At 40.3% G+C, this 25591-nt stretch overlaps 1 protein-coding gene across 2 annotated transcripts in view; it reads left to right on the top strand.

Annotated features, from left to right (window-relative positions):
* The window catches only part of tmem131l (transmembrane 131 like), a 173004-nt gene that overhangs the window by 111269 nt on the left and 36144 nt on the right, over positions 1 to 25591 (top strand). For both annotated transcript variants that reach the window (XM_087999180.1, XM_087999208.1), the window contains exons 17-21: positions 1754 to 1886; positions 10783 to 10892; positions 11702 to 11771; positions 14510 to 14649; positions 14988 to 15130. In XM_087999180.1, coding sequence (XP_087855306.1) covers positions 1754 to 1886; positions 10783 to 10892; positions 11702 to 11771; positions 14510 to 14649; positions 14988 to 15130 — 596 coding nt within the window. The remainder of the gene's footprint in view (positions 1 to 1753; positions 1887 to 10782; positions 10893 to 11701; positions 11772 to 14509; positions 14650 to 14987; positions 15131 to 25591) is intronic.

Here is a 25591-nt window from a genome sequence, read left to right as displayed (position 1 = left end):
GTCAGTCACACAGCAGTATTTTTATTGACCGCAAACCTGGAAGTAAAATTCATCAATAGATTTTCACTTGTAAAGAACAACATTTTTCAAGATGTAAACAAAATATTGGGATTTCTACATGAGGCCATGTTAGAAACTGAAATGTTAATTTTTTTTAAAACATGCAATTTTTGCAATGGAGAAATTTGACAAATATAAAATTTATTTTCCAAGGTGTTCACTAATTAAGATTGTAGTACACAGTTAAGAAACCACTAAAAGGTGAAAAATTCTCAGCTTATTAGAGAAACTAATTGTGTAAAAGGACAAGTTCTCATCAGTTCGATGATTTCTATTGATTCCAGTTTGAGGGGACTTCCAATAGCAGAACTTGAGGGGAAGCAGACCTTACAAAAACTTTGGGATATTCATATTTTGAAGAGCATGTGCAGACTCCAGATCGAAGAAAGGCAGCGATACAGCTTCAAATCCTCCGTGTGTATTATAATCTTTGCAATAGTCCCAATGTTGAATGGTAGTTTGGAAATAGTAAGATCGGACAAGTTAACATAGGTTGGAGTCATGATGCAGAGAGAAGGCTTCAGATTCCCAGGGAAGTTGGACTAGTCCTGGGATAGTGATGACCTGCTTAAGGTGCATGGATTGCACCTTGAGAGACCAAGTCCTTGCAGGTAGGTTAAGTTGTGCTGTGATGGAGTGTTTAAATTAATTTGACAAGGATATTAGCAGTATAAAAGGCAAAGAGGAACAACTTCTGAAAATAACGCAAGAGAACCTTTCTTTGAGTCCTATGTCAATGTTCTGGAGAATGAAGTGGAGTTGAGTTAGGATGCATCTGGGGAATTGTAATCAAATAAAAGTTGAGAATGATCACAAAAGAATATGGAGCAAGCAAATGTTAATTATTTTCACATGAGAACTAATTTCAGTTACTTAGAAAGCAATCTGGCCCAGTGGATTAGTTGCTGAATGATAGATAAATCAGTAACAGTCACTGGAAATCTTTTAAAGAGGGGTTTGTCTCTACTCTGTACTAGAACTTTATCATGATGTGGAAAAAGTGGCCATCCAAAGTTGAATGACCAAAGATATAGAGGTTAAAATGAAATAAGGAAAAGATAGTTTCCCCAAATAAATGCTTGATGTAGAAAGGGTAAAAATGACCTTAAAGTGAATAAGGAGGGCAAAGAGTGTGTGCGTGAGAATAGATTGGCAGCTAGTGTAAAAGGGAAGCCATTATTTTTGAGAATATAATTGTGAAATTGTTGTCAAAGGAAGACTGGGGTTAATAAGGGACCATACTGGAGATCATATAGGGACAGAGGGCTAGCTGAGGTACTAAATGAGTACTGTATGTCTGTCTTCACAAGAGAAAATGATCTGCCAATATAGTGGTAAAGAAAAAGACTAAAGTGATATTGAATAGGATTGAAGATGGAGGATGTTTGGCAGTTCTCAAAAGTAAAAAAAGTCACTTGGTTTTGTAGTGTGCATCCAAGTCTGTAATATTAACTGTCACATGGTAGGAGGTGAGGGCTAATATTACAGACAATCTGCATACAATCTTTCAGGGATAGCTTTCAAAAAGGAACTGGATAAATAATTGAAGGCAAAAAATTAAAAGTTATTAGATAATAGGAACAGAGCAAAAGGATTCTTTGAATATCTTTCACAAAGAATCGTAAGAGATTGTATGGTTTTATGTGCTGTATCATCTCCTGATTCTAACTTTGTTTATTTCCTCTTGGAATAGGAAAATATTGATAGATGAAGATCATCTTATGCATGAGAAAGTCCAGCAATCATTTTCATCTGACTTTATTTGGCCCCGTTTATCTCAAGACTTCCTAATAAGCTTCAGTGCTACTGCTTCCCACAACACAACAGTAAGTTAAGAACAGCACATTTAAACATGATTTTAAAGATGAAACCTGATCATATTCGTTCTTCGGTTGGATTAAGTAAGTCTTCTGTGTATTTCTGAACTTGATTTAAAATTTAGTCAGATGTGTATATAGTTACAATTATCTATTAGTATTATATAATTACAATCCTAATCAACTTAATCTCTACTCATACGTCAGTTCTGCCATCCCACAAATCAATTTGGTAACTTTCACTGCACTCTCTACAGCAAGAACTTTCTTCCGTAGATAAGGCTACCAAAAATGGCAATTATAAAGGCCCCACCAATGTAAAGGTGAGGCCTTTATAATTGCAGCAAGATGATTGTTTCCTGTATTCATCGTTTTGGTATGAAGGACAACATATAGTTTGCTTTCTTTACTGGCTGCATCTCACGTACACACACACGTTTACTTAGTGACAAAAGCACAAGGACAGCCAGATTTTGTTGAACATGACTCTGTCTCAATTTACATCAATGGACAATCTGCCTTCCTTTTGTTGCTACCAAAGTGATATCCCTACAATACCCCACTAGTCACTGCCTGCCATTCAGAGAAAAACCAATTTATTCCTAATTTACTCTCCCAACTGCTCGCCAATTTTCTATCAATCTCAACACACTACCCCAATCCCATGCACTTTAATTTTGCACATTAAGCTCTTGCCATAGGACTTCTGAAAGCCTAAATAACCGACAACCACTTGCTCCCCCAATCAACTCTACTTGTCACACCTAAGAATTCCAGTCAAGCATGATTTACCTTTTGTATATCCATGCTGTGTCTGATTCTTCCTCTGTTTTCTAAGTGTTCTGCTAGAAAATGCTAGATAATGTAATCTAGCATCTTCCCCACAACTGATGTCTGAGTCACTGTTCTTAGTTTCCTGTTTACTCTTTACCTCTTTTTTAAATAGTTAATTAAGCATTAGCTACCCTCACTGTAGGAGTTGTTCCACACTCCAGGGCCACTTCCTGATTGATTCTGGGATGTGGATAACCAGGCCCTACTGGAAAGATTGATTATGAATTTTGTCTCAATGTCTTTTATCAGAGACAGAGAAAAAGATGTCTTGGGGAAAGCATACAAATGAAGCCCAACTGGTGGACTTCCTCTCACCCCTGATAAACTTGTAATTGTATCAGTTAGTATCTGCTCCCTAGAACTGTCAATTTTCAGATTTGTTCATTTGTAGGTGCCTGCTTCCAAATTAAAATTCCCATCCTCACATTTAGGTCCCTTCATAGACTCACTCCTTTCGCGTTTGTACTTACTTTCGCCACTATAAAGTCCACACCCACCATACCTTTCCCCTGTTTTTAAACCTCATGCTTTTTTAACATGCATCTTATTTGACCCTTGTTGACCAATCTCAAGTTACCCAGCAACTACTACTACTCAAGTTCTGTATTTCTGTAAGAGTGTCAGGACTTGCTTAAAAACACAACCCAGGTAGTTCTCAGATAACGTGCGTTCCAGCAACATGATTTGGCTGTACCATTTCTGAAGAATTAGGGAATGCTGTTTTCGAGAATGCTTGCCTCTGCTCACAGTAACACCGTTCCAGTGGGGATCAATTCATGCATTTCGTTGTGTGCAGGCACTGATGTCAGCTACCGACAGAGCAGCTTTCTGAGAGAGGCACTGTACAAAGAGCAGCTTTCTTTATATCTTTTAAATGTACTGTGTTAAATTTACTTTTGTTTCATTATTAAATATGATTTAAACCTTCATTCAGGCTGTGTTAGACATTTGGGTGATTTTTGAGTGATTGTGAGATTTTTTTGTTGGTCTACCCCAACCCCACTTTTCCCATAGGCCCCATTATTTCCACCAAGCGATTTTCTATTAAGCAAGGTTTCACTGGAACGCAACTATCGCTTTATAGCAGAACTACCTGGACAGTTTGCTCTATTACAACGCGACAGTTGTGTTCCTCTGCAAACTTGATTTTCCATTGAGCAATTTTCTATAACACGTGATAGCGATCTTCTACAGCATGATTTTCTAATAGAATATTGCTATACCCATTCAGCGGAAAGTTTGCATTTTCCAAACAATGTCTATAATTCATCAGACTTGTTATAGTCAATTTGTACAGAACGATCCGTATAAGTAATACAGAGAAACCTTGATTATCCATATGGCACAGCAGGGAGTATTTTGTCAGATTATTGAATGCTGGATAATACTGTTGAGCCAAATTTTGGGACCTTGCGATCTTGCCGGATAATCTGACATTCAGATATTCGAATGCTGGATAATAGAGGTTCCTTTCTTTACATCCTTGTGTGAACTCTGTTCTCCCAGTGTCTGCGTGGGTTTCCTCCAGGTGCTCCTGTTCCCTCCCGTAGTCCAAAACTGTACAGATTAGGTGGATTGGCCATGCTAAATTGACTATATTGTCCAGGACATGCAGGCTAAGTGAATTATCATGGGAAATGCAGGGATAGGGTAGGTAGGTAGGTCTGGACGGGATGCTGTTTGGAGAATCGGTGAGGACTTGATGGGACAATGGCCTCCTTCCACTCTGCAGGAAGTCTATGATTCCATGATTAACTCTGCCCATTGTGGTTCAGGATGGATGTGTGTTTGTGGCCCTTGTTGTTTGTGGTACTTTTGAGTAATTTAGACTTGATTGTAGAAGGGTTGATCAGTAAGTTTATGGATGATGTGAAAATTAGTGGGGAGGTAAATAATGATGGGGATAGCCTTAGATTACAGGAGGATATAGATGGCTGGTCAGATGGACAAGTGGATTTCAATCTGGATAAGTGTGAAGTGATGTGCTTGGACAGAACAAAGAAGGCAAGGTAATAAATGATGCACAGTAGGTTCCAGGGAAGAGAGAATGATCAGAGTCAAGTATCGCTTAGGGTAGTGGGGCAGGTGAATAAATTGGTGAACAAAGCATATGGGATACTTGTCTCTGTTACTCAAGGCATAGATTTTTCAAGAGCACGGGGGTTATGCGGGAACAGAATACAAAAAAAATGTTTGAGAAGTATTAAGATGGGGCTTTTGATGTCCATAAGACATAGGAGTGGAAGTAAGGCCATTCGGCCCATCGAGTCCACTCCGCCATTCAATCATGGCTGATGCGCATTTCAGCTCCACTTAACAGTGTTCTCCCCATAGCCCTTAATTCCTCTAGACAACAAGAATCTATCAATCTTGGCCTTGAAGACATTTAGCGTCCCGGCTTCCACTGCACTCCGTGGCAATGAATTCCACAGGCCCACCACTCTCTGGCTGAAGAAATGTCTCCGCATTTCTGTTCTGAAATGACCCCCTCTAATTCTAAGGCTGTGTCCACGGGTCCTAGTCTCCTCGTCTAACGGAAACAATTTCCTAGCATCCACCTTTTCCAAGCCATGTATTATTTTGTACGTCTCTATTAAGTCTCCCCTTAATCTTCTAAACTCCAACGAATACAATCCCAGTATCCTCAGCCGTTCCTCATATGTTAGACCTGTCATTCCAGGGATCATCCGTGTGAATCTCCGCTGGACACGTTCCAGTGCCAGTATGTCCTTCCTGAGGTGTGGGGACCAAAACTGGACACAGGACTCCAAATGGGGCCGAACCAGAGCTTTATAAAGTCTTAGTAGTACATCTCTGCTTTTATATTCCAACCCTCTTGAGATAAGAGACAACATTGCATTCGCTTTCTTAATCGCGGACTCAACCTGCATGTTTACCTTTAGAGAATCCTCGACTAGCACTCCCAGATCCTTTTGTGCTTTGGCTTTATTAATTTTCTCACCATTTAGAAAGTAGTCTATGCTTTTATTCTTTTTGCCAAAGTGCAAGACCTCGCACTTGCTCACGTTAAATTCCATCAGCCATTTCCTGGACCACTCTCCCAACCTGTCTAGATCCTTCTATAGCCTCCCCACTTCCTCAGTACTACCTGCCTGTCCACCTAACTTCGTATCATCGGCAAACTTCGCTAGAATACCCCCGGTTCCCTCATCCAAATCATTAATATATAATGCGAACAGCTGTGGCCCCAGCACCGAACCCTGCGGGACACCGCTCGTCACCGGCTGCCATTCTGAAAAAGAACCTTTTATCCTAACTCTCACCTCGAACACCATGGGCCCTCACCTTGCTCAGCAGCCTCCCGTGTGGCACCTTATCAAGGGCCTTTTAAAAGTCTAGATAGACCACATCCACTGGGTTTCCCTGGTCTAACCTACTTGTTACCTCTTCAAAAAATTCCAACAGGTTTGTCAGGCATGACCTCCCTTTACTAAATCCATGTTGACTTGTTCTAATCAGACTCTGCTCTTCCAAGAATTTAGAAACCTCATCCTTCATGATGGATTCTAGAATTTTACCAACAACCGAGGTTAAGCTGATTGGCCTATAATTTTCCATCTTTTGCCTTGATCCTTTCTTGAACAAGGGGGTTACAACAGCCATCTTCCAATCATCCGGGACCTTTCCTGACTCCAGTGACTCTTGAAAGATCTCAACCAATGCCTCTGCTATTTCCTCAGCCACCTCTCTCAGAACTCTAGGGTGTATCCCATCGGGGCCAGGAGATTTATCAATTTTAAGACTTTTTAACTTTTCTAGCACTATCTCTTTCGTAATGGCAACCATACTCAACTCAGCCCCGTGACACCCTTTAATTTTTGGGATATTACTCATGTCTTCCACTGTGAAAACTGACACAAAGTACTTGTTAAGTTCTCCTGCTATTTCCTTATCTACCATCACTAGGCTTCCTGCATCAGTTTGAAGTGGCCCAATGTCTACTTTTGCCTGTCGTTTGTTTCTTATGTACTGAAAGAAACTTTTACTATTATTTCTAATATTACTGGCTAGCCTACCTTCATATTTGATCCTCTCATTTCTTATTACACTCTTTGTTATCCTCTGTTTGCTTTTGTATCCTTCCCAATCTTCTGATTTCCCACTGTTCTTAGCCACTTTATAGGATCTCTCTTTTTCTTTAATACATTTCCTGACTTCCTTTGTCAGCCAAGGTTGTCTAATCCCTCCCCGGTTAATCTTTCTTGGGAATGAACCTCGGTACAGTGTCCTCAATTATACCTACAAACTCCTGCCATTTTTGCTCTACTGTCTTCCCGGTTAGCCTCTGCTTCCAGTCTATTTTAGTCAGTTCCTCTCTCATGCCCTCATAATTACCTTTATTCAACTGTAACACCATTACATCCGATTTTGCCTTCTCCCTTTCAAACTCCAGACTGAACTCTACCATATTATGGTCGCTACTTCCTAAGGGTTCCCTTACTTTAAGATCTTTTATAGAGTCTAGTTCATTGCAAAGCACTAGGTCCAGAATAGCCTGCTCTCTTGTGGGCTCCATGACAAGCTGTTCCAAAAAGCCATCCTGTAAGCATTCCATGAATTCCCTTTCTTTAGATCCACTAGCAACATTATTTACCCAGTCCACCTGCATATTGAAGTCTCCCATGATCAATGTAACCTTGCCTTTCTGACATGCCTTCTCTATTTCCCGGTACATGTTGCGTCCCTGGTCCTGACGACTGTTAAGAGGTCTATACACAACTCCAATTATGTTTTTTTTGCCTTTGTGGTTCCTCAATTCAACCCACACAGACTCCACATCATCCGACGCTATGTCATTCAATACCATAGATTTAATTTTGTTCTTAACTAACAAGGCAACCCCACCCCCTCTGCCCACCTCTGTCTTTTCGATAAGTTGAAAAACCATGGAGGTTTAACTGCCAGTCCTGACCCCCCTGTAACCAAGTCTCTGTGATGCCTACTACATCATAATCATTCACTATTATCTGTGCCATTAGTTCATCGGCTTTGTTATGAATGCTACGAGCATTCAGGTAAAGTGCCTTAATGCTAACTTCCTTATCATTAGAGATGTTGGAAGTCATATGTCCTAAGTTATCCTTTTTACTGTATTCTCAGTCTGCCTCAATTTTAAATCCGCCTGGAAACATGCTATCCTGCTGCTTATCTTGCCATTTACCTCCATACTCCCTGTCGCTTTCACTTTCCCTTCCCCCCCCCTCCCCCAACTCAGAAGTTTAAAGTCCTACTGACCACCCTATTTATCCTCTTCGCTAGAACATTGGTACCAGATGGGTTCAGGTGGAGATCGTCCCAACGGTACAGATCCCCCCTGTTCCAAAACTGATGCCAATGCCCCATGAAGTGGAATCCCTCTTTCCCACACCAATCCCTTAGCCACGTGTTTACTTGCCTAATTTTCTTATCCCTATGCCAATTGGCACGTGGCTCGGGCAGTAATCCGGAGATTATGACCCTTGAGGACCTGTGCTTCAATTTCCTGCCTATTGCCCAAACAGGTCCTCCACCTTAGTCTTGCCTATGTTGTTGGTACCAACGTGGACCACAACAACTGGATCCTCCCCCTCCCGCTCCAATATCCTTTCAAGCCGGTCGGAGATGTCTCGCACCCTGGCACGGGCAGGCAACACACCATGCGAGACTCCCGATCCGGCTTGCAAAGGATACTATCTGTCCCCCTAATTATAGAATCCCCTATAACCACTAGATTAGATTAGATTAGATTACTTACAGTGTGGAAACAGGCCCTTCGGCCCAACAAGTCCACACCGCCCCGCCGAAGCGCAACCCACCCATACCCCTACATTTACCCCTTACCTAACACTACGGGCAATTTAGCATGGCCAATTCACCTGACCTGCACATCTTTGGACTGAGAGGAAACCGTAGCACCCGGAGGAAACCCACGCAGACACGGGGAGAACGTGCAAACTCCACACAGTCAGTCGCCTGAGGCGGGAATTGAACCCGGGTCTCGGGCGCTGTGAGGCAGCAGTGCTAACCACTGTACCACCGTGCCGCCCACTACTTGTCTATTAGCTCCCCCCTCTTGAATGGCCTTCTGCACCATGGTGCCTTGGTCAGTTGGCTCATCCTGTCCAGAGCCGTTTTCCTCATCCGAACAGGGAGCAAGAATCTCGTACCTGTTGGACAAGGTCAAGGGCTGAGGCTCCTTCACTCCTGAACTCCGGTTCCCCCTACCTGCCTCACTTACAGTCACACTCTTTTGTGCCTGATCACTAGCTGAATGTGAATTACTTAATCTCCCAGGTGTGACTGCCTCCTGAAACAAAGCATCCAGGTAACTCTCCCCCTCCCGGATGTGCCGCAGTGTTTGAAGCTCAGATTCCAGATCATCAACTCTGATCCGGAGTTCTTCCAGCAACCAACACTTGCTGCAGATGTGGTCACTGCCGTTCACAATGGGATCAGCCAGCTCCCACATCATACAGCAACAGCACATCACCTGCCCAGCCATCTCTGCTTAGTTAGTTAATTACTTTGTACAAGTATGAGTTAGAATACCTTCTGATACCTCTCTGCTATAGTTTTTTTTACCCTAAATAAGGACTTGATGTATACTTACACAAAAAAAACGAAGTAAATTTTTAACTAGTCCCTGGTAAAGAAATAAAAATCCTTACCTTAAAAGAAAAAGCAGAGTAGTTAAGAAGGTTAGAGGAGGAGGGTGGGTGGGAGATACTACAGGTGTAGAATCTCTGGTTTAGCCGCCTTCCTGACTTATATACTCTTCCTTGCCGTCACTTCCTCTGCTGTTCCCGCTCTTTCTGTGGAGAGAGAGTTTAAAAAAAACACACCGCTGCCCGCTACAGGTAAGCAATTTTAAAACAAACTGTCTATGGTATAAAAGGCTATAGGCTAAGTGCTAGAAAATGGGATCAGAATAGTTAGGTTCCTGTTTTTTGACTGGCACAGACTCTGGGTGTTTCTGTACTGCAGTTCTTGTATGACTCTGACTCTGACTCTAAGGCCCAAATGGACCAGCTGGGTTTTTATAACAATCAGTGATAGTTTTGTGGTACAGTTGTTGAGACTAGCTTTCAGTTCAAGGTTTTTTTTATTGCAGAATGAATGCATTAATTGAGTTTAAATTCTGCCAGAATTGGTTTGGGCCCTCGAACTAAGATGGTAGCTTTCCCTTTGATTTCCTTGGAGGAAGGCGGGGGAAGTGAAATGGCCGCAAGTAAAGATTGCGGGAACTAGCAGCCAGCTCTGCATTCCAGTGCTGTCGGTAAGAGCTTTCTGCTGGAATTGCTATTGCAGTGATGGACGTCTGCTCGCAGATGCCCTCAGACTTGTTATTAGCAGCAGTAAACAATCAGATTGCATCTTAACTTCAGGTTGGACCACCCTCCCACTGTGGCCTTCTCTGAGGTACTGACGTAGCATGGGGCTCACCTCAGACTGCCAATGCTGCACTGCCCTGGATAGTTGCTGCTAATTTTCCATTTTGCATGATTTAATTGACTTCCCAGCACTGTTGTGCCAGTTACCATCACCCATGCAAGCCCTGTTCAGGAAAGCTGGGTGAGAAGGTTGTGGGCACATCATGTAACTGGTATGGTGTCCTTCACCATATGTTTGATTTTTATAGGTGGGAAATCAATCATCTTACCTTCTGAGGCAGTGTTCCATTCATACACAAATATCTGAGAGAAATCTTTTTCCTCATCTCGCTCCTAAAAGTGTGATCTCTAAAAGTGACTGCCCTTTCGTCCTAAACTCAGCCACAAAAGGGAAAATCCTGTCAGGTTCTTGTATATTTGAGTCACGACACCCCTCATTCTTCCAAACTCCAGTGGAAACAAGTCCAGAGTGTCTAACCTTTAAAATCACTTATTCTAGGTATCAATCTGAACCGTATTTGCGTGTCATTACCAGCTTTATTTCTTACGCATATACGTTTGTGTAGTGTTACCCATCTGTTTGTTGTGTATGTCCAAGCCAGAGTGATAAACTAGTGCTCAATTTTAAGAATTATCCAATTTGAGTTCCGCTATAATGTGACATTCTTTTGATGTTTCAGATAAAACACTTTATTTTGAAGAACCCATCAGATCTACCAGTCACAGTGCAACTATTGCCAGTTGCTTATTATCCAAATCCAGAAGATGTTTTAGTCCTCCTGAAGAAATGGTAAAAAAAAACTTTATTACAAGTGTAGTGCAATTAAGAAAATAGCTGATTTAATTCAACTGGGTTGTATTATTTTCCGCTTAAGCATTTAATGTTGTCCTGTCCAACCCATAAACTTATTCTGAACTATATAGAATGTAAAAACAACCTTTGCCATCTCAAATTTTGACCAAGTAAATTAGTGTTTCTTAATTTCAAAGTTCTTATCTTTCTGAAATCTTGTCTACCCCTGGAAATATAAATCCAGAGGCGCAGTTTTCCTGCATAACTGTACAGAGAGTCTGGGCCATCAGTGGAACAATGTGTGCAAGTTTATGTCTGTACATCCCGTTTCCAGTAGGGCCACTGAATAGTCAGGAGTGGGAACCCTGGTGCTTAATCCATTTTATTTTCCACCAACCCAATTAACATGGCTTGTGTGACCCATGTTGCTTCCTGATAGAGATCAGCCTTTTCTTAAATTACTGATAACCAAAGATGCAATATTCTATTGTGTTTCAACTGCATGCTCGGTTTGCCATCTTGGGTCCTCATGGTTAATATTTGTCTTCAAATAAAATGTGACCTCTATCTAATTTAGAGCCATGTTTGAATAATGTGCCCAAATGAATGCCTACAGTAGAGAGAAAGTACAATTTTCACAGTACAGCTATTCTCCAGTTGGTGGTGTTTATGAATTACTGCTAATGTAGTGAGAATGTAGATGGAGAAAATAGAATTTCCAATTGTATAATCTGTGTGTGTAACTGCATGTTTTTCCAGTTTTTTAATAAGATTTCAAGTAATCCAATTCTTTAAATTTTTAATAGGTATGAACTAAGACAAGACATTAATGTCACAACAAATGAATTTATGCTGTTGAAGACACTTGACGAAAAGGCAAGTTCAATTCCATATGGTTTCCTGATGCTTTGTTAAATGTAAGGTGTGGTAATTAATGTATGAAAACCTCCTGATATTTTTTATCCTGTCAGTTTGATATTTAAATTCATTAAATTTTGTTATGGAAAAATGTTCTATGATCTATTCTAAAGCTGCCCTTAGGCCAATTTTTCCAGATGGATGTGACTAAATGAGACTTAGCATAAATATAACAGTGAAGTTATTGGTACTCCGCATTTTAAAGGAGGAAATTTGACAATAGCTTTGGTATATGCATCTGTGCAATCATACAAAATGCAGTGGAGATATTGTGCTCTCATTGCATGTTGTTGCATTGCTTGCTGGTGGACTCAACTCTTGTGACTCCAATGGCATGACCTGTATATTTACTACTGCACGAAAACAGTATGAAGTTGGGGCTGATGCATTCAGTAATAAGTTAGGATGTAACAACATGGTAAGTGTTCATTGCCATTTCAAATCGATTCATTTTACAAAGTTGGAAATTCATTCCCTAAGAAGAAAATTGCTGTTAAGCATTTTAAAATGATTCTTTTATTTACTGAGTACTAACAAAATTCCATTGGCTAAAATCAAATGTAGCTTCACCCGTGTATTTCCACCATTTTGATTTTATTTCAAGTACTTTTATTTTTAATGTCTAGCTGTTTTAATCTACCTTTCATACCATCTATATCTCACTGAACTTCAATTCCTGTGAACCATTTCATTGTAATTTATCGTTTTCAGTTTTGTATTTCTGCTTTGGACTCTGTCTCAGTGAGCATACTTTGATAGGTTGAACAGTCTTATTGCTTTTCCAGACTAAAGGGGTAGCCGTGGGCACCCACATGGGCCCCAGCTATGCCTGTCTCTTTGTCGGTTATGTGAAACAGTCCATCTTCCGCAGTTATACCTGCACCATTCCCCACCTTTTCCTCCGCGACATTGATGACTGTATTGGCGCTACCTCATGTTCTCATGAGGAGGTTGAAAGGTTCATCAACTTCAACACATTCCACCCTGACCTTAAGTTCACTGAACCATCTCAAGACACCCCTCTCCCCTTCCTAGACTTCTCCATCTCTATCAACAGTGACCGACTCAACTTGGACATCATATACAAACCCACCGACTTCCAGAGCTATCTGGACTACACCTCCTCCCACCCTACCTCCTCCAAAAACGCTATCCCTTATTTCCAATTCCTCCATCGCATCTGCTCCCAGAAGGTCCAATTCCATCATAGAACACACCAGATGGCCTCCTTCAAAGACCGCAATTTCCCCTCCAATGTGTTCGATGATGCCCTCCCAGCGCATCTCATCTACTTCCTGCGCCTCCGCCTCGAACCCCATCCCTACAACCGCAAGACGGACAGAACCCCCAGTCCTCACCTTCCATCCCATCAACATCCATAAACATCGCATCATCCTCTGCCATTTCTACCACCTATAAATGGACTCCACCACCAGAGATATATTTCTCTCCCCATCCCTATCTACTTTCTGTAAAGACCATTCCCTCCGTGACTCTGTTGTCGGGTCCATGACCCCCCCAACAACCCACCCTCCCCTCCCCCCTCACCTCCATCCAAGTCCCCAAAGGAGCCTTCCACATCCATCAGTTTTACCTGCAGTTCCACACGTCATTTACTGTATCCGTTGCTCCTGATGTGGTCTCCTCTACATTGGGGAGATTGGATGCCTAATTGCAGAGCAATTCAGAGAACATCTCCAGGACACCCGCACCAACCAATCCCACCGCCCCGTGGTTGAAATCTCCCCCTCCTACTCTGCCAAGGACATGCAGATCTTGGGCTGCCTCCATCGCCACACGTCTCCTCTTCTGCCTTGGATCCCTCCAACCACACGGGATCAATGTTGATTTCACCAGTTTCCTGATCTCCCTTATCCCAGTTCCAACCTTCCAACTCAGCAATGCCCTCATGACCTGTCCTACCTGCCCATCTTCCTGCCCATCTTCCTTCCCATCTATCCGCTCCGCCCTCCTCTCTGACATATCACCACTACACCCACCTCCATCTACCAATCACATGCCCAGCTACCTTCCCAAGCCCCACCCCTCCCATTTATCTCTCCACCCATCTTGACTGAGAAGCCTCATTTCTGATTAAGGGCTTTTGCCTGAAATGTCGATCTTGCTCTCTGTTGCCTGACCTGTGCTTTTCCAGCACCACACTCTCAACTTTAATCTCCAGCATCTGGAGTCTTCACTTTCTCCCAGCCTTATTGCTTGTCCAGTTCACAGATGTTACAAATCTGTGTTATGGAGGACCTGAAACTGGAGAAGATGCCAGATTGAGGTTTGTGCAGAATAGTGTACACACAATCTGTGACTGGTGATCAGCGAAGGACCCTGAAAGCTCTGACCTTGATTCAATAATTTCACTGATTTTATTCTCTTTCTCTCTCCACCACCCCCCACTCCAATCCCTTTATGGTCCAGCACCTTTTATTTGTTGTTTCCTGATAGATAATGAGGAACCTGGGGTGCATAGCAATCAACAGTGTGAACCCCTACTCAGTTAAGATATCACTTCTTTTGGTTACTTTTTTGATTACCGTTTAGTATTTTCTAACTTATACGACACAATGATGGAAACTCAATATGTGGTCTGACTATAATGACTGTCAGAAAAGTGTATGTTAATGAAACAGAATCCTCCATCATGGTACAGAGGAAATAATTGTATGATATTTATAATGAAATAGGGTCCCAAACACGTCAAACCGGACAGCAAGCAAAGGGATGGCATTCTTCAGTTCACTTTACAGCCTCTGGAAATGAGGAAGGTTGGTGTTGAGTTCACACCAGTTACACACGGCCTGGTCACGTCACTCATACTGATAAGGTAAAATTAATTCTTTTAGTTTAAAAACTCCAATAAATATCTAATTTTAAGTGAATTATGACACATGCTTCAAGTATCAATTGAGGTATGGTTAATACAGCACTGCTACCATAATGTAAACCCTATCTCTTTGTGACTTGTAAAGGCATGAGTAAATCTGCATTAGATTTCTTAATTTAGAAACTTATAAGGGTATGTTTTAGTGATAATATAATTAAAAAGAAAGTTATGATATAACTTTTTGTTTGTAAGGTACTCTTGTTAAGCACAGGTCTGAGTTTTGTTTTAAAAAATGGTTCAAAATTGTCACACGTAAGATTGTTATTTCTTTTTTAAAGAAACAACCTTACTGTACTCGATGTGGTGACTATGGAAGGCTTTGGGGCTATTGAGGTGCTGAAAGTGGGAGGAAAGCTGCCTGGAGCATCAGGATCACTTCGATTTAAGGTTCCGGAATCCACACTCATGGAATGTAGAGGCAGTAGGTATCTGAAACAAATGTTAAAATGTTCCAAGTAAGCAGAGCTAAATCATGTAGTTTTTCATTTGAGCAATAAATGACTAATGTCTTAAAAGTTGCCTTTTGAATCAGCCACCCAGTTTAGTTGGTTGTACTACAAGAATAAGTAAACACTAAATATTGTGCAGTTGAAGTCAAAGTATTCAGTTTTTTGCATAAGCAAAGCAAAATTTGTTCGCCAGTAAGAGGCCTTGTTATAAATTGCAGTAATGCCTTACTCACACTTTAGGTTTCTCCATATTCCAAAGTTTCAAACAGCTGTCTTTGGGCTTTTGTACTGATGGCTGTTTCTCTTTTCTGGCAGTGATATTGTCATTTGGAAGTTAAAACTGAAAGGGAGCCTTTAGAACTGTTGTTATTTACTTGTGGTGTGGGTATTTGCTGAATGTCAGTTGTACAGAAGTACTTAATATGTGCTGATTTTATTGATTGTTAGATAAATGAATTCTGCAAAAGACTGAATGGAAGGTTGTAGGGTGTTAACTTATTTCCTTGATAAATGTCACTCCTCATTGATCAGATGTTGGCAGTAAAAGGTGGGGGGCATGAAATCTTGACCAGAATATAATAAAAATACAGCAGGTAAGGGACACAACCAGGTTAACGCAAGGATCATTGCTTTGTATGGTGAGAGAATTTACTCTGAAATTTGCTCTACTCTTTGGACAACTTTCTTGCAATAACATGAGTATATTGACAATAGCAAAAATGTTGCAGTTATATAGGGCTTTTCATATTGCACAATATCCTGAAGATTTAGTTATGTAGTACTTTTGGAAGTGTAGTCACTTGTATTGTAGGAAATATGGTAGCCAGTTTGCACATTGTAAGGTTCCACAAACTGCCATTAGTAAATGACAAGATAGTTTTTAGGAGTGTTGTGAGAAGAAAATGTATTGGCAAAAACATGCCTCTTACTCTCTTCTGTTTGGTGCCTTATGATTGTTTAGCTTCACTTGCAAAGGTCAGCACCTGATGTGGAGTATTTTCTGAACACTACACTAAACTGGCAGACTGGGCCACTGATCCATAACCTTCTAACTCTGAGATCAGTTACAAATCCTGGTTAGCACTTCAAAAAGGGCTACACTGACCTTTGTGATCAGAGCACGCTCAAATATCTTTAGGTAATGTGAAGCCTTTGATCTGGAATCAGGTGTGTTGAATGCATTGAGTTAATCTCAGTCATTTGTAGCACAGAATAAGGGCATTCAGCCCCTTGCATTGTTTATGCTTCCCGGAAGCCTGCAGCCATCTAACTTGTCAAATTCAAGCAACATATCCTCCTGTTTCTTCACTGTTATGTGTTTATTTAGCTTTGCCTTAACTGCTGTTTGTGGTAGAAGCATTAACCATTTTCTTTGTAAAGGGGTTGCTCCTGAATTCCCTCTGATTTATTAATTGTCTTTTATTTATGGCCTCTAGTTTTGTACACCTTGGAGGAGGCCTCCAAGAGATTATATTTCAGTCTTAATTTTTCTAGAGTAAGGAGTGACCGCATATTCAGCCAATCTGATAGTTAAAGCCAGTTAGGTATTGTCCTTGTCAACGTTCTTACGTTTTCACATTTTCTGTACTGTCTCTGTATCCTTTTTGTAAAATGAAGGTTGGAATTGAACGCAGTCCTACAAGTAGTCCATCTAAGCATAATGTAAGGTCCTGTTTTTCAGTTCTGTTGCTTTAGAAATTAAGTGGTACCTTTTTTTTGCATTGTAGAACTTGTATCTTTTATTTTGTGCATGTATCTCCCTATTTGCATTTCCTCCTATACCCAGTTTAGAATCTAATTCTCCCGAGGCATACGCATCTTTCCTAATTCTAACAAAATATACCACCTTGCACTTGCCCAAATCAGCATACACTGCCATTTGCATGCACAATTTTCAAGTTTACTAACAATGTCTTGCATTTCCTTACAATGCTCTTCAGTGTTATTATGCCCCCAATAAATGTCATCCCCAAGTTATGCTTGCTATTGATAAATGTGATTTAGATATTTTTGTAAATCATGAACAGCTGTGGTGTAAGCACCTCTTCCTATGAAGTTCCCAACTGCTACCTTCCATCACCCTGAGCATTTAGTTTTAATCCCTGCTGTATTCTGTTTTGTAACCAATTAACCCATTGCTGCTACTTCCATGATTCCACATACTGAGAGAAATTGAATAAGATGGCAGCATCACTACTCAGACTTTTCGTTGGCAGTTCATTGAGTTGCATGGTGGTAAATCAATTATTGAAGCATGATTATTGGTGAAAGCATCATCTACTTCCTAAAGACAAATAGACTTTGCCTTAACTGAATTAGTGCCATACATTCCTCTACAAATGGCAAGTAGAGGAAATCGATAAAAGTTCCCTAATTCTAGGTGTTGGACTTGGAAGTTGGATTGTGGAGTTAAGTAGGAGGAAGTGAGTGTTTCTCCAAACAAGCTGCATAATGTGTCAGGGCAGGTTGCCTAGCAACTTGATTAATGTCTCATCTGATAGAAAGTATTTTCAAAGGTACAGCAATCCTAGTTTATTTTCTCAAATCAAAGTTGTGAAGATTGGATTCCAGTTTTCCAATTTTCCCTTGGTCATGGAATAGTGTCAAAGGACTGGATTATTACAAATATCGCTTTCTTCTTAAAAGCAGAATAGAGATGCTCAACATAGACTGGCCAAACTAATATTGGTGATGGAAACGGAGACTGTCCTCCAGGACAAAATTAATTGATATTTAGTGAAACCATGGGCCATTACAGAAATTTAGCTATAATTTGTTAAAGGCAATTTGTTTGAATTAACTGAGTTATTTGAATTGATGGAAAGGGTTGATGCTTTCGTAGGTTTTCTTATGTTTGTCAAAATGCCATATAATGGACTTTTTAGCAAACTAAAGCGACCAATGTCAGCATAGCTGCAAAATTAGCCAAGGAACAGAAAGCATTTTTCAAGTAGAGGTGCAGAGTATTTTGAGTTGAGGATATTTCTCAATCCTATCAGGTAATGAATGTTCGGATTTTTCCACCCGAGAGGGGCGAGGGAAGCTCAGTTCTGGAGCATGTTCAAGATCAACATCAATAGATTTCTCAATACCAATGACATTGAGGGATCATTTAAGAAAATGGCGATGAGGTAAATGATTGGCTATTGCAGAGAATGTGGAGTAGACCTAGAATGACTCCTTTGTTTCTGAGAGTTGGAGTTCTCGGCGATTGATGATAGGACCATTGCTCTTTTTGATATTTATTTATTAATTTGGATAAACAGCATAATTTCAACATTCACTGATCACCCAAAATTCAAAAAGGCATTAAACAACGAGGAATATGATAACCAACTTCAGGAGGACATAGACCGGTTGAGGGGCAGACCCACATCAAATGACATTTTATGTAGAAAAGTATGAAATGATTCATTTTGGGAAAAACATGAGAGGCATTACAAACCAGATTTATGGAGGTGGTGTTGCTGGGTGCAGGAATGGACACCTAGGGGCACGAGTATGTAAATCTTTGAAAGTAGCGTGATAATTTGAAGCATTAGCTTTTGGAGCGCCGCTCCTTCATCAGGGGGTTGTCAGCCACAACCACGTGATGAAGGAGCGCTGCTTCCAATTAAACCTGTTGGACTATAACCTGGTGTTGTGATTTTTAACTTTGTACACCCCAGTCCAACACCGGCATCTCCAAATCATGATAATTTGAGGGCGTTTTGATAAAGGCAGAGAATACAAAACCTCAGAAGTTATTCTAAATATTTGTAGAATATTAATCAGATGATAGAATATTAATCAGATGAATACTTCAGTTGAAGTATTCAGTTATGGGCAACAAATTTCAGGAAAAATGTCAAAGTTGGAATAAAACTTTCCAATAAGAAAGCATGTAATAAAAGTGAGTTATAATCCTGTAATTTTGATATTAAAGCCTTACAGTTAATGAATTTAATGTGTTTGTTAAACTTAGGAATGTAGGACTTAAATCTGTCATTTGGCCCTTCGTATCTTTGCAATGATTGTGACTGATCTGGATGTGTTTCAATACACAAACAGAGAGAGACAGACGCACACACTTTTTAACCCAGCCTTTAATAAGTTTAACAATTCAACCTCCACTGTTCTTTCGATAGAAGATTTCCACACACTAATACACCTGAAAGATGAAAATTCTCCTCCGATTCAGATATGTACACCGTGTGAGGGATTTTTTTTAGATTAGATTAGATTACAGGAAGCAGGCCCTTCGGCCCAACAAGTCCACACCGACCCGCCGAAGCGAAACCCACCCATACCCCTACATTTACCCCTTACCTAACACTACGGGCAATTTAGTATGGCCAATTCACCTAACCTGCACATCTTTGGACTGTGGGAGGAAACCGGAGCACCCGGAGGAAACCCACACAGACACGGGGAGAACGTGCAAACTCCACACAGTCAGTCGCCTGAGTCGGGAATTGAACCCGGGTATCTGGCGCTGCGAGGCAGCAGTGCTAACCACTGTACCACCGTGCCGCCCACTGATATATCTGATCCATCATATTTACACTGGTTAGCAAAGATCTGACTACACTAATCCTGTGTTCCAGTTTTTGGCCCATTGTCCTGGAGGCAATGGTAGTGCAAGTGAATTACTAAACATCCCTTAAATATTAGGGTTTCTGACTCACCATTCTTTCAGACATGAAGTCCCAATCTCCCACCATTAGCTTTCTGAAAATATTTTTTCTCAACTTTTCTGTCTTCTGTTTTTCCTTTAATGAAAGCTTTTCACTGTATTCTATTATATTTCACTGATCACTAAAAATCATTCATTCACTCAAATTTATATCCTCAGGTGTTCCTCTACCAATGGAAAAAGTGCATTCCTATCCATCCTTGTATTCTTTGACATCTCTATCAGGACTCCTCCCAACCATTGCTGCTCCAAGGAAAACAATCCCAGCCTATTCAATCTTTGTTCATAGCTCAGACCTTCCAGCTCAGGCAGCATCCTGATAAATCTCCTCCGCGCTCTCTCTCGTGCAATTAGACATATCTCTGTTATCCAAATATCAATTATTCAAATTTCGGGTTAACCGATCTCAAGGTTCCATAAAAAAATTTTAAAATTTAAATGAAAGCACAGCGAGTGCAGGCAGCCTGGGCTGGCGGGGGGAACAGAAAAAGAGTGGCCACGGGAATCCTGCTCCTGCTGTTGCTGTCACCACGGGAACCCTGATCAGTCATCCGAATGAAATACACCCAGCCCATCTCACTTGGATAATCTAGGTCGTTCTGTATATCCTTCCTATAATGTGGTGACCTGAATTGCGCACGCTACTCCAGTTGTGACTGAATGAGCATTTTATACTGTTTCTGTCCTGCCTTGTATAATCTGTCTGCTCTTGCATTCTAGGCTTCGGCTAATAAAGGCAAGTATCCCATATGCTCCCTTAACCACCACAGCTGCCTGTTTTGCTACCTTCACGAGTTATTGGATATGCACAAACCCCCCTGATCTTCAGACCTTTCCAGGATCCTGTCATTCATAGTGTAATCCCTTGTCTTGTTAACCCTCCCAAATGCATTGCCCCTCCCTTTTCGGGTTGAATTCTATTTGCCATTGCTCTGCCGAGCTGACCAGTCCATTGAAGTCCTCCTTTAGTTTGCAGCTGTTTTTGTCATTCTCTTCCAATTTTCACTTCATCCACAAACCTTTTGATCATACACCCTACACTTAAGTTTATTTCATTAACATCCACCACAAACAGCAAGGGTCCCAGCACCATGTCCTGCTGCACCTCACTGGAAACATGCTTCCAGTTTCACATGTACCTGTACCATTGTCATCTGTTTCCTGCCTCTTGGCCAATTTTGAATCCAATGTGCCACTTTGCCATGTGCTCTTACTTTCTTGACCAATCTACCATGAAGCATCTTATTAAAAGCCTTGCTAAAGTTCACATAGATTACGTCAAATGTGTTATCTCAACTACTCTACTGGGTACATTTTCAAAGGGAATGGTACATTTGTCAGAAGACCTTCCTTTAACAAATTCATGCTGGCCATCTCTGATCAGTCAGTGTGTCTCTAAGTGCATATAAATTCTGTCCCTCAAATTGCCTACCAGCAAAATTAGACTGACTGGCATGTAATTTCTTGCATATTTTTTCCTCCATTTTCAAATAATGGTGCCAGTTTTCAGGTACCACTTACATGAGGCCTCTTTATTTTGAACTCTGTCTCCCAGTTCTACCTACTGTTAAAAGGCTACACAGTTTCTCAGAATCCACTACGTCAATTAATCTGCCTTAACCTAATATTCCCAGCCTTACACCCAGAAACTGGTGCTACAGAAATTTAATTTGTTAGGTGATTTTTTTTTCCACATCTTGTCAATGTTGTAGACTTGACCGTTAATAACCTTCGTCAGGAATAGCCTTTGAATTTGCAAGAATGCAGCTCGAACACTGGAGTTAGCACTTGCTTCATCATCAATCGACTCAGGTTATATAATGGCACAATACTGCAAATTACTGGTAATCTGAAATAAAAACAAAGTCCTGGGAAAACTCTGATGTGGAGGGGCTGGTGTTGGATTGGGGTGTACAAAGTGTTGTGGAGGTGTAGGTGTGTACTGTATCTTTTGAGAGAGGAAGTTGGCAAGGACTGACAGCCCAGTGTGCTGAACAATTTAAAAATGTAACATTTGGTTGAAACAAATAGCTGGAGTTGTTAGCCATTGTACAAAAACAAATTCAAATTTGGTCAATCAGTTTAAATTATACCCCAGAGACCAGAATCCAATCGAATTTGAATTTAATGTTTTGATGACTTCAAACCAATGAAATAATCCGATGTTTTGGGATATAAAATCGGACATTTTGAACAGTTATGGGGAGAATTGCAAAGAGCACCAACAAAAACAGACTGCGAGCCAAACAGCTTTTTCTTTTCCTTTTTTTTGTAAATCTTAATCAGATCTTTTTTTAATCAGACCAGTATTGTAGAGTGGGAGGTAAAGATAGGTTTAAGAGAAAGGAGCTGTAAATAGTTGTCGAATGTTCTCTTTGGACTTAAAGAATAAAATTGTTAATTTACACTTTAAATAGTGAGATCTGGGATGGTTCTTTACAGCTCGAAATTTAACAGTTTATGGTGAGGTGAGCTTCTCTGTGTCGGGTTTAAATTAGCAGAGGGGTTTATCCTGTGTCTAACAAAGTTTAAAAATCTCACAACACTAGGTTATAGTCCAACAGGTTTATTTGAAAGTACAAGCTTTTGGAGTGCTGTCCTCCCGGTAACTCAGCATTGGTGGAAAGAGAAAGAGTTAATATTTCAAGAAAGAATCATACTGAACTTGAAATGGTAACCTTTTTGGTCCCCTCTACAGAAGGTGCCAGATCAGTGGAATTTTTATTTCAGATAGGTAAATTTCCCCTATGCCAGAAATGCTCAAATTAGCCTTACTTCTGATAAAAGAATCATTTGAAGCCACTTCATCCTCCTTTTAAATTTCAAATTCTTGAAGAGACTTCTAGTTTTCTGCCAAATTACAGATGCACTTAAAGAATTGACCTTCAGTCCAAACCTCTAGTTTGTTACATTCACTTACCACAACAGTTATAACCTTGTGGCACGTAAAGGAGTTACACTTCGACTATTGAACTTTATTCTATCCTGGTTTTTTGAATTGTAGATTTAGCAGAGTTCATGGAGTTATCAGTAATGCACTCACCTTTCTGAGGATATCTAAGTACACTATACTTACAAATTAATGGTTTTCCTTTCAGCAACTGGGGAAATTAAACTACAGGTATACATTTGATTAGATGTGATTAGAGTTAGTTTCAAGTAGTGCACTTGCACTAAAGTACTGCACAGCAAAACAAATGCACAATTTTCCACAGAACCGAGTTTTGAACTAGAAGTGTCTGAATGGCATTCTGGTACACTTCAGAATGATTTTTCAACAGCATCATCGTTAAATATAATTCCGGCAGTTCTTCAAGCATAGAAACATGGAGATAAAAGCGACTTGGAGACATAGTGACATGGAAACATAGAAATGTGGGTGATAAGAGCAGAACTTGGCCTGTTTTTCTCTCTCTTTCCCTTTTTAAACAGTGGGCTGATATTAGCATCCCTCCAATCTGTAAGAACTATTCCAGAATTTAAAGACTCTTGGAAAATGACCACCAATGTATCCATCATCCACCACTTCCTTAAGAATTCTGCTATGTAGATTATTAGACCCTTGGGATTTATTAGGCTTTAGTCTATCAATTTCTCTAACACCATTTCCCTACAAATACAAATTTGCTTCAATTCCTGCCTCATACTAACTCCCCTGTACCCCATCATTTTTGTTCCATTATTCGTGTCTTTCTTTGTGGAGACAGAAGTGAAGTAGGAATTTAGTTTGTCAGCCCATTATTTATACCCCATAATAAATTCTCCTGTTTCTGATTGGAAGGGACTTGCTTTAGTTTTCATCGATCATTTTTTCTTTGCTTATTGTTACGACGCAGAGTAAACCCTCCTGTTTAATTTAAAACCAGCAACACAGAAAAGATTTATCCCAGTAATGCAGTAATCTGTTTTTTAAAAAAACATCCGAGTGGCCAAGAACGATTTAAAGTAAAAATTAACAACTTTATTTCTTAAAGTACAACAGAGAATAATTAACTAACCGCTATTTACAATTTCTTCCTCTAACCTATCTTTTACCTTCCCTACTATAATATTAGTCCGATAAAACTCCCAATTGAGATTTGCAAACAACACTTCTTATCTCAAAACCAGGCAGCTTTCGTGCTTCTATTTGGATATTCCTGTGTCGTCGTCTTTCGGAATTTCTTCATCACCGGTTACTAATCAAAAACGTACCTTTTTAGGAGAGCTATTTTCAGGTAGTCTGTTTGCATGTTGGGGTTTGTCAGTTCTCCTCTCAACTGTTCAATTTCCCCTGGTCTTTTACCTCCAAAGCATCGGATTGTGTCATTGGCTTTTAAGATTGTCGATATACTCAATTCAAAGTGGATCGGAGGTTGATATCTTTTGGGGTATCCTTTAAACTGGCTGAATTTGAATTTGTTTTTGTATTCAGGCAATTGTTGCCTTATTGAGAACAGTTGGTGCTGTGTCCGGTAGTTCTGCTTTTAACTCTCTTAATGTACACCCACATCTTCATAACACTTATCAACAAAAACTTTTGCAGTCAATTCTATGTTTCCCTTGTTCTCATACTCTTTTCTCATCCAATCATGATCACATTCTAAATTGATCTCATTTGTCTGCACATGGTCAAGGACTTTTATCCAAAACGTGGATTTTCCTGTTATTCTGATGCTGCCTGACCTCCTGTGCTTTTCCATCACCACTCTAATCTTGACTCATATCCCTCAATTTCCTGCCTGTTCATATGTCTGTCTAAATGCCTCCTAAACATTGCTATTGTATCTGCTTCTACACCACCCCCTGGTAGGTGTCACTGTCTGTATTTAAAGAAGAACTTGCCTCTCACATTTCCTTTTAATCTTGCCCCCTCTCACCTATGCTCCCTAGTATTTGATATTTCCACCCTGGGGGAAAAGTTCCAACTCCCCTTCTTAATCCATTGGAGCTCCTTTGCTGAGTTGTAAATTGTTCCCAATTTTCAAATTTGCTTTGCCAATTTGTATGATTCGTTTATATCTGATACTATCTCTGACTTCCCTCATAAGGCATGGTTTGGCCACTGTTCTCTTTGCACTCTTGCACCAGACAGGAATAAACATTTTTTATAGTTCACCCATTTGCTCTTTTAATGTTTTTACTGATTCTTGATGCATGTGCAGTGTTGTACTTGCCATTATGGTTCCTGGTGTATGCATTGCGCTTCCTTGCAAATGTAGTTTCCACAGTGAATGCTTGAAAACAGTGCTTGCATACGTATTAATCATGCTAAAGCAAGATGGCTGGCAACGCTACTCAGCTACATATACTGCTTTCTCAACTATGCTTTAATGAAAACACATTTTCAGAATGTACTTTAAACCAGGGAGATCTATACTAGAACAGTAGTAGGAATGATTAGTTTCAATTTTGTGCAATGAGGAACAAGCTGGGATTATTCATCAATTGGAGAAGATTGAGGAAGTTTAAAGTCATGAGAGGTTTTGATAGTAAGTAAACTGTTTTCACTTGCTGAAGGTTTGGTAATGTGAAGGGCATGGTTTTCAAGATAAGTGGCAAAAGAACCAGGAAGGACATGACTAGGCTTTTATACAAACTGCAAGTTCTAATAATCTGGAAAATACTTCTTGGAAAATGTGCTGGAAACAGATTCAGTATAACATTCAGAAGTGAAAATGATAAATAAACAAAAAAACAGCACTGAGGACAATTACCAGGGAAGTGAGATTAATTGGATGGCTACATTAAAAACAGGTGTGATGAACTGAATGGAGTT

This window comes from Chiloscyllium plagiosum, unplaced genomic scaffold (genome assembly GCF_037043375.1).
Source record: "Chiloscyllium plagiosum isolate Xiang-an unplaced genomic scaffold, Cpla_swu_hap1 HiC_scaffold_1, whole genome shotgun sequence".
Classification (NCBI taxonomy): domain Eukaryota; kingdom Metazoa; phylum Chordata; class Chondrichthyes; order Orectolobiformes; family Hemiscylliidae; genus Chiloscyllium; species Chiloscyllium plagiosum.
The sequence above is the reverse complement of the archived record's forward strand: the minus strand, read 5'-3'. Positions and strand labels throughout refer to the sequence as shown.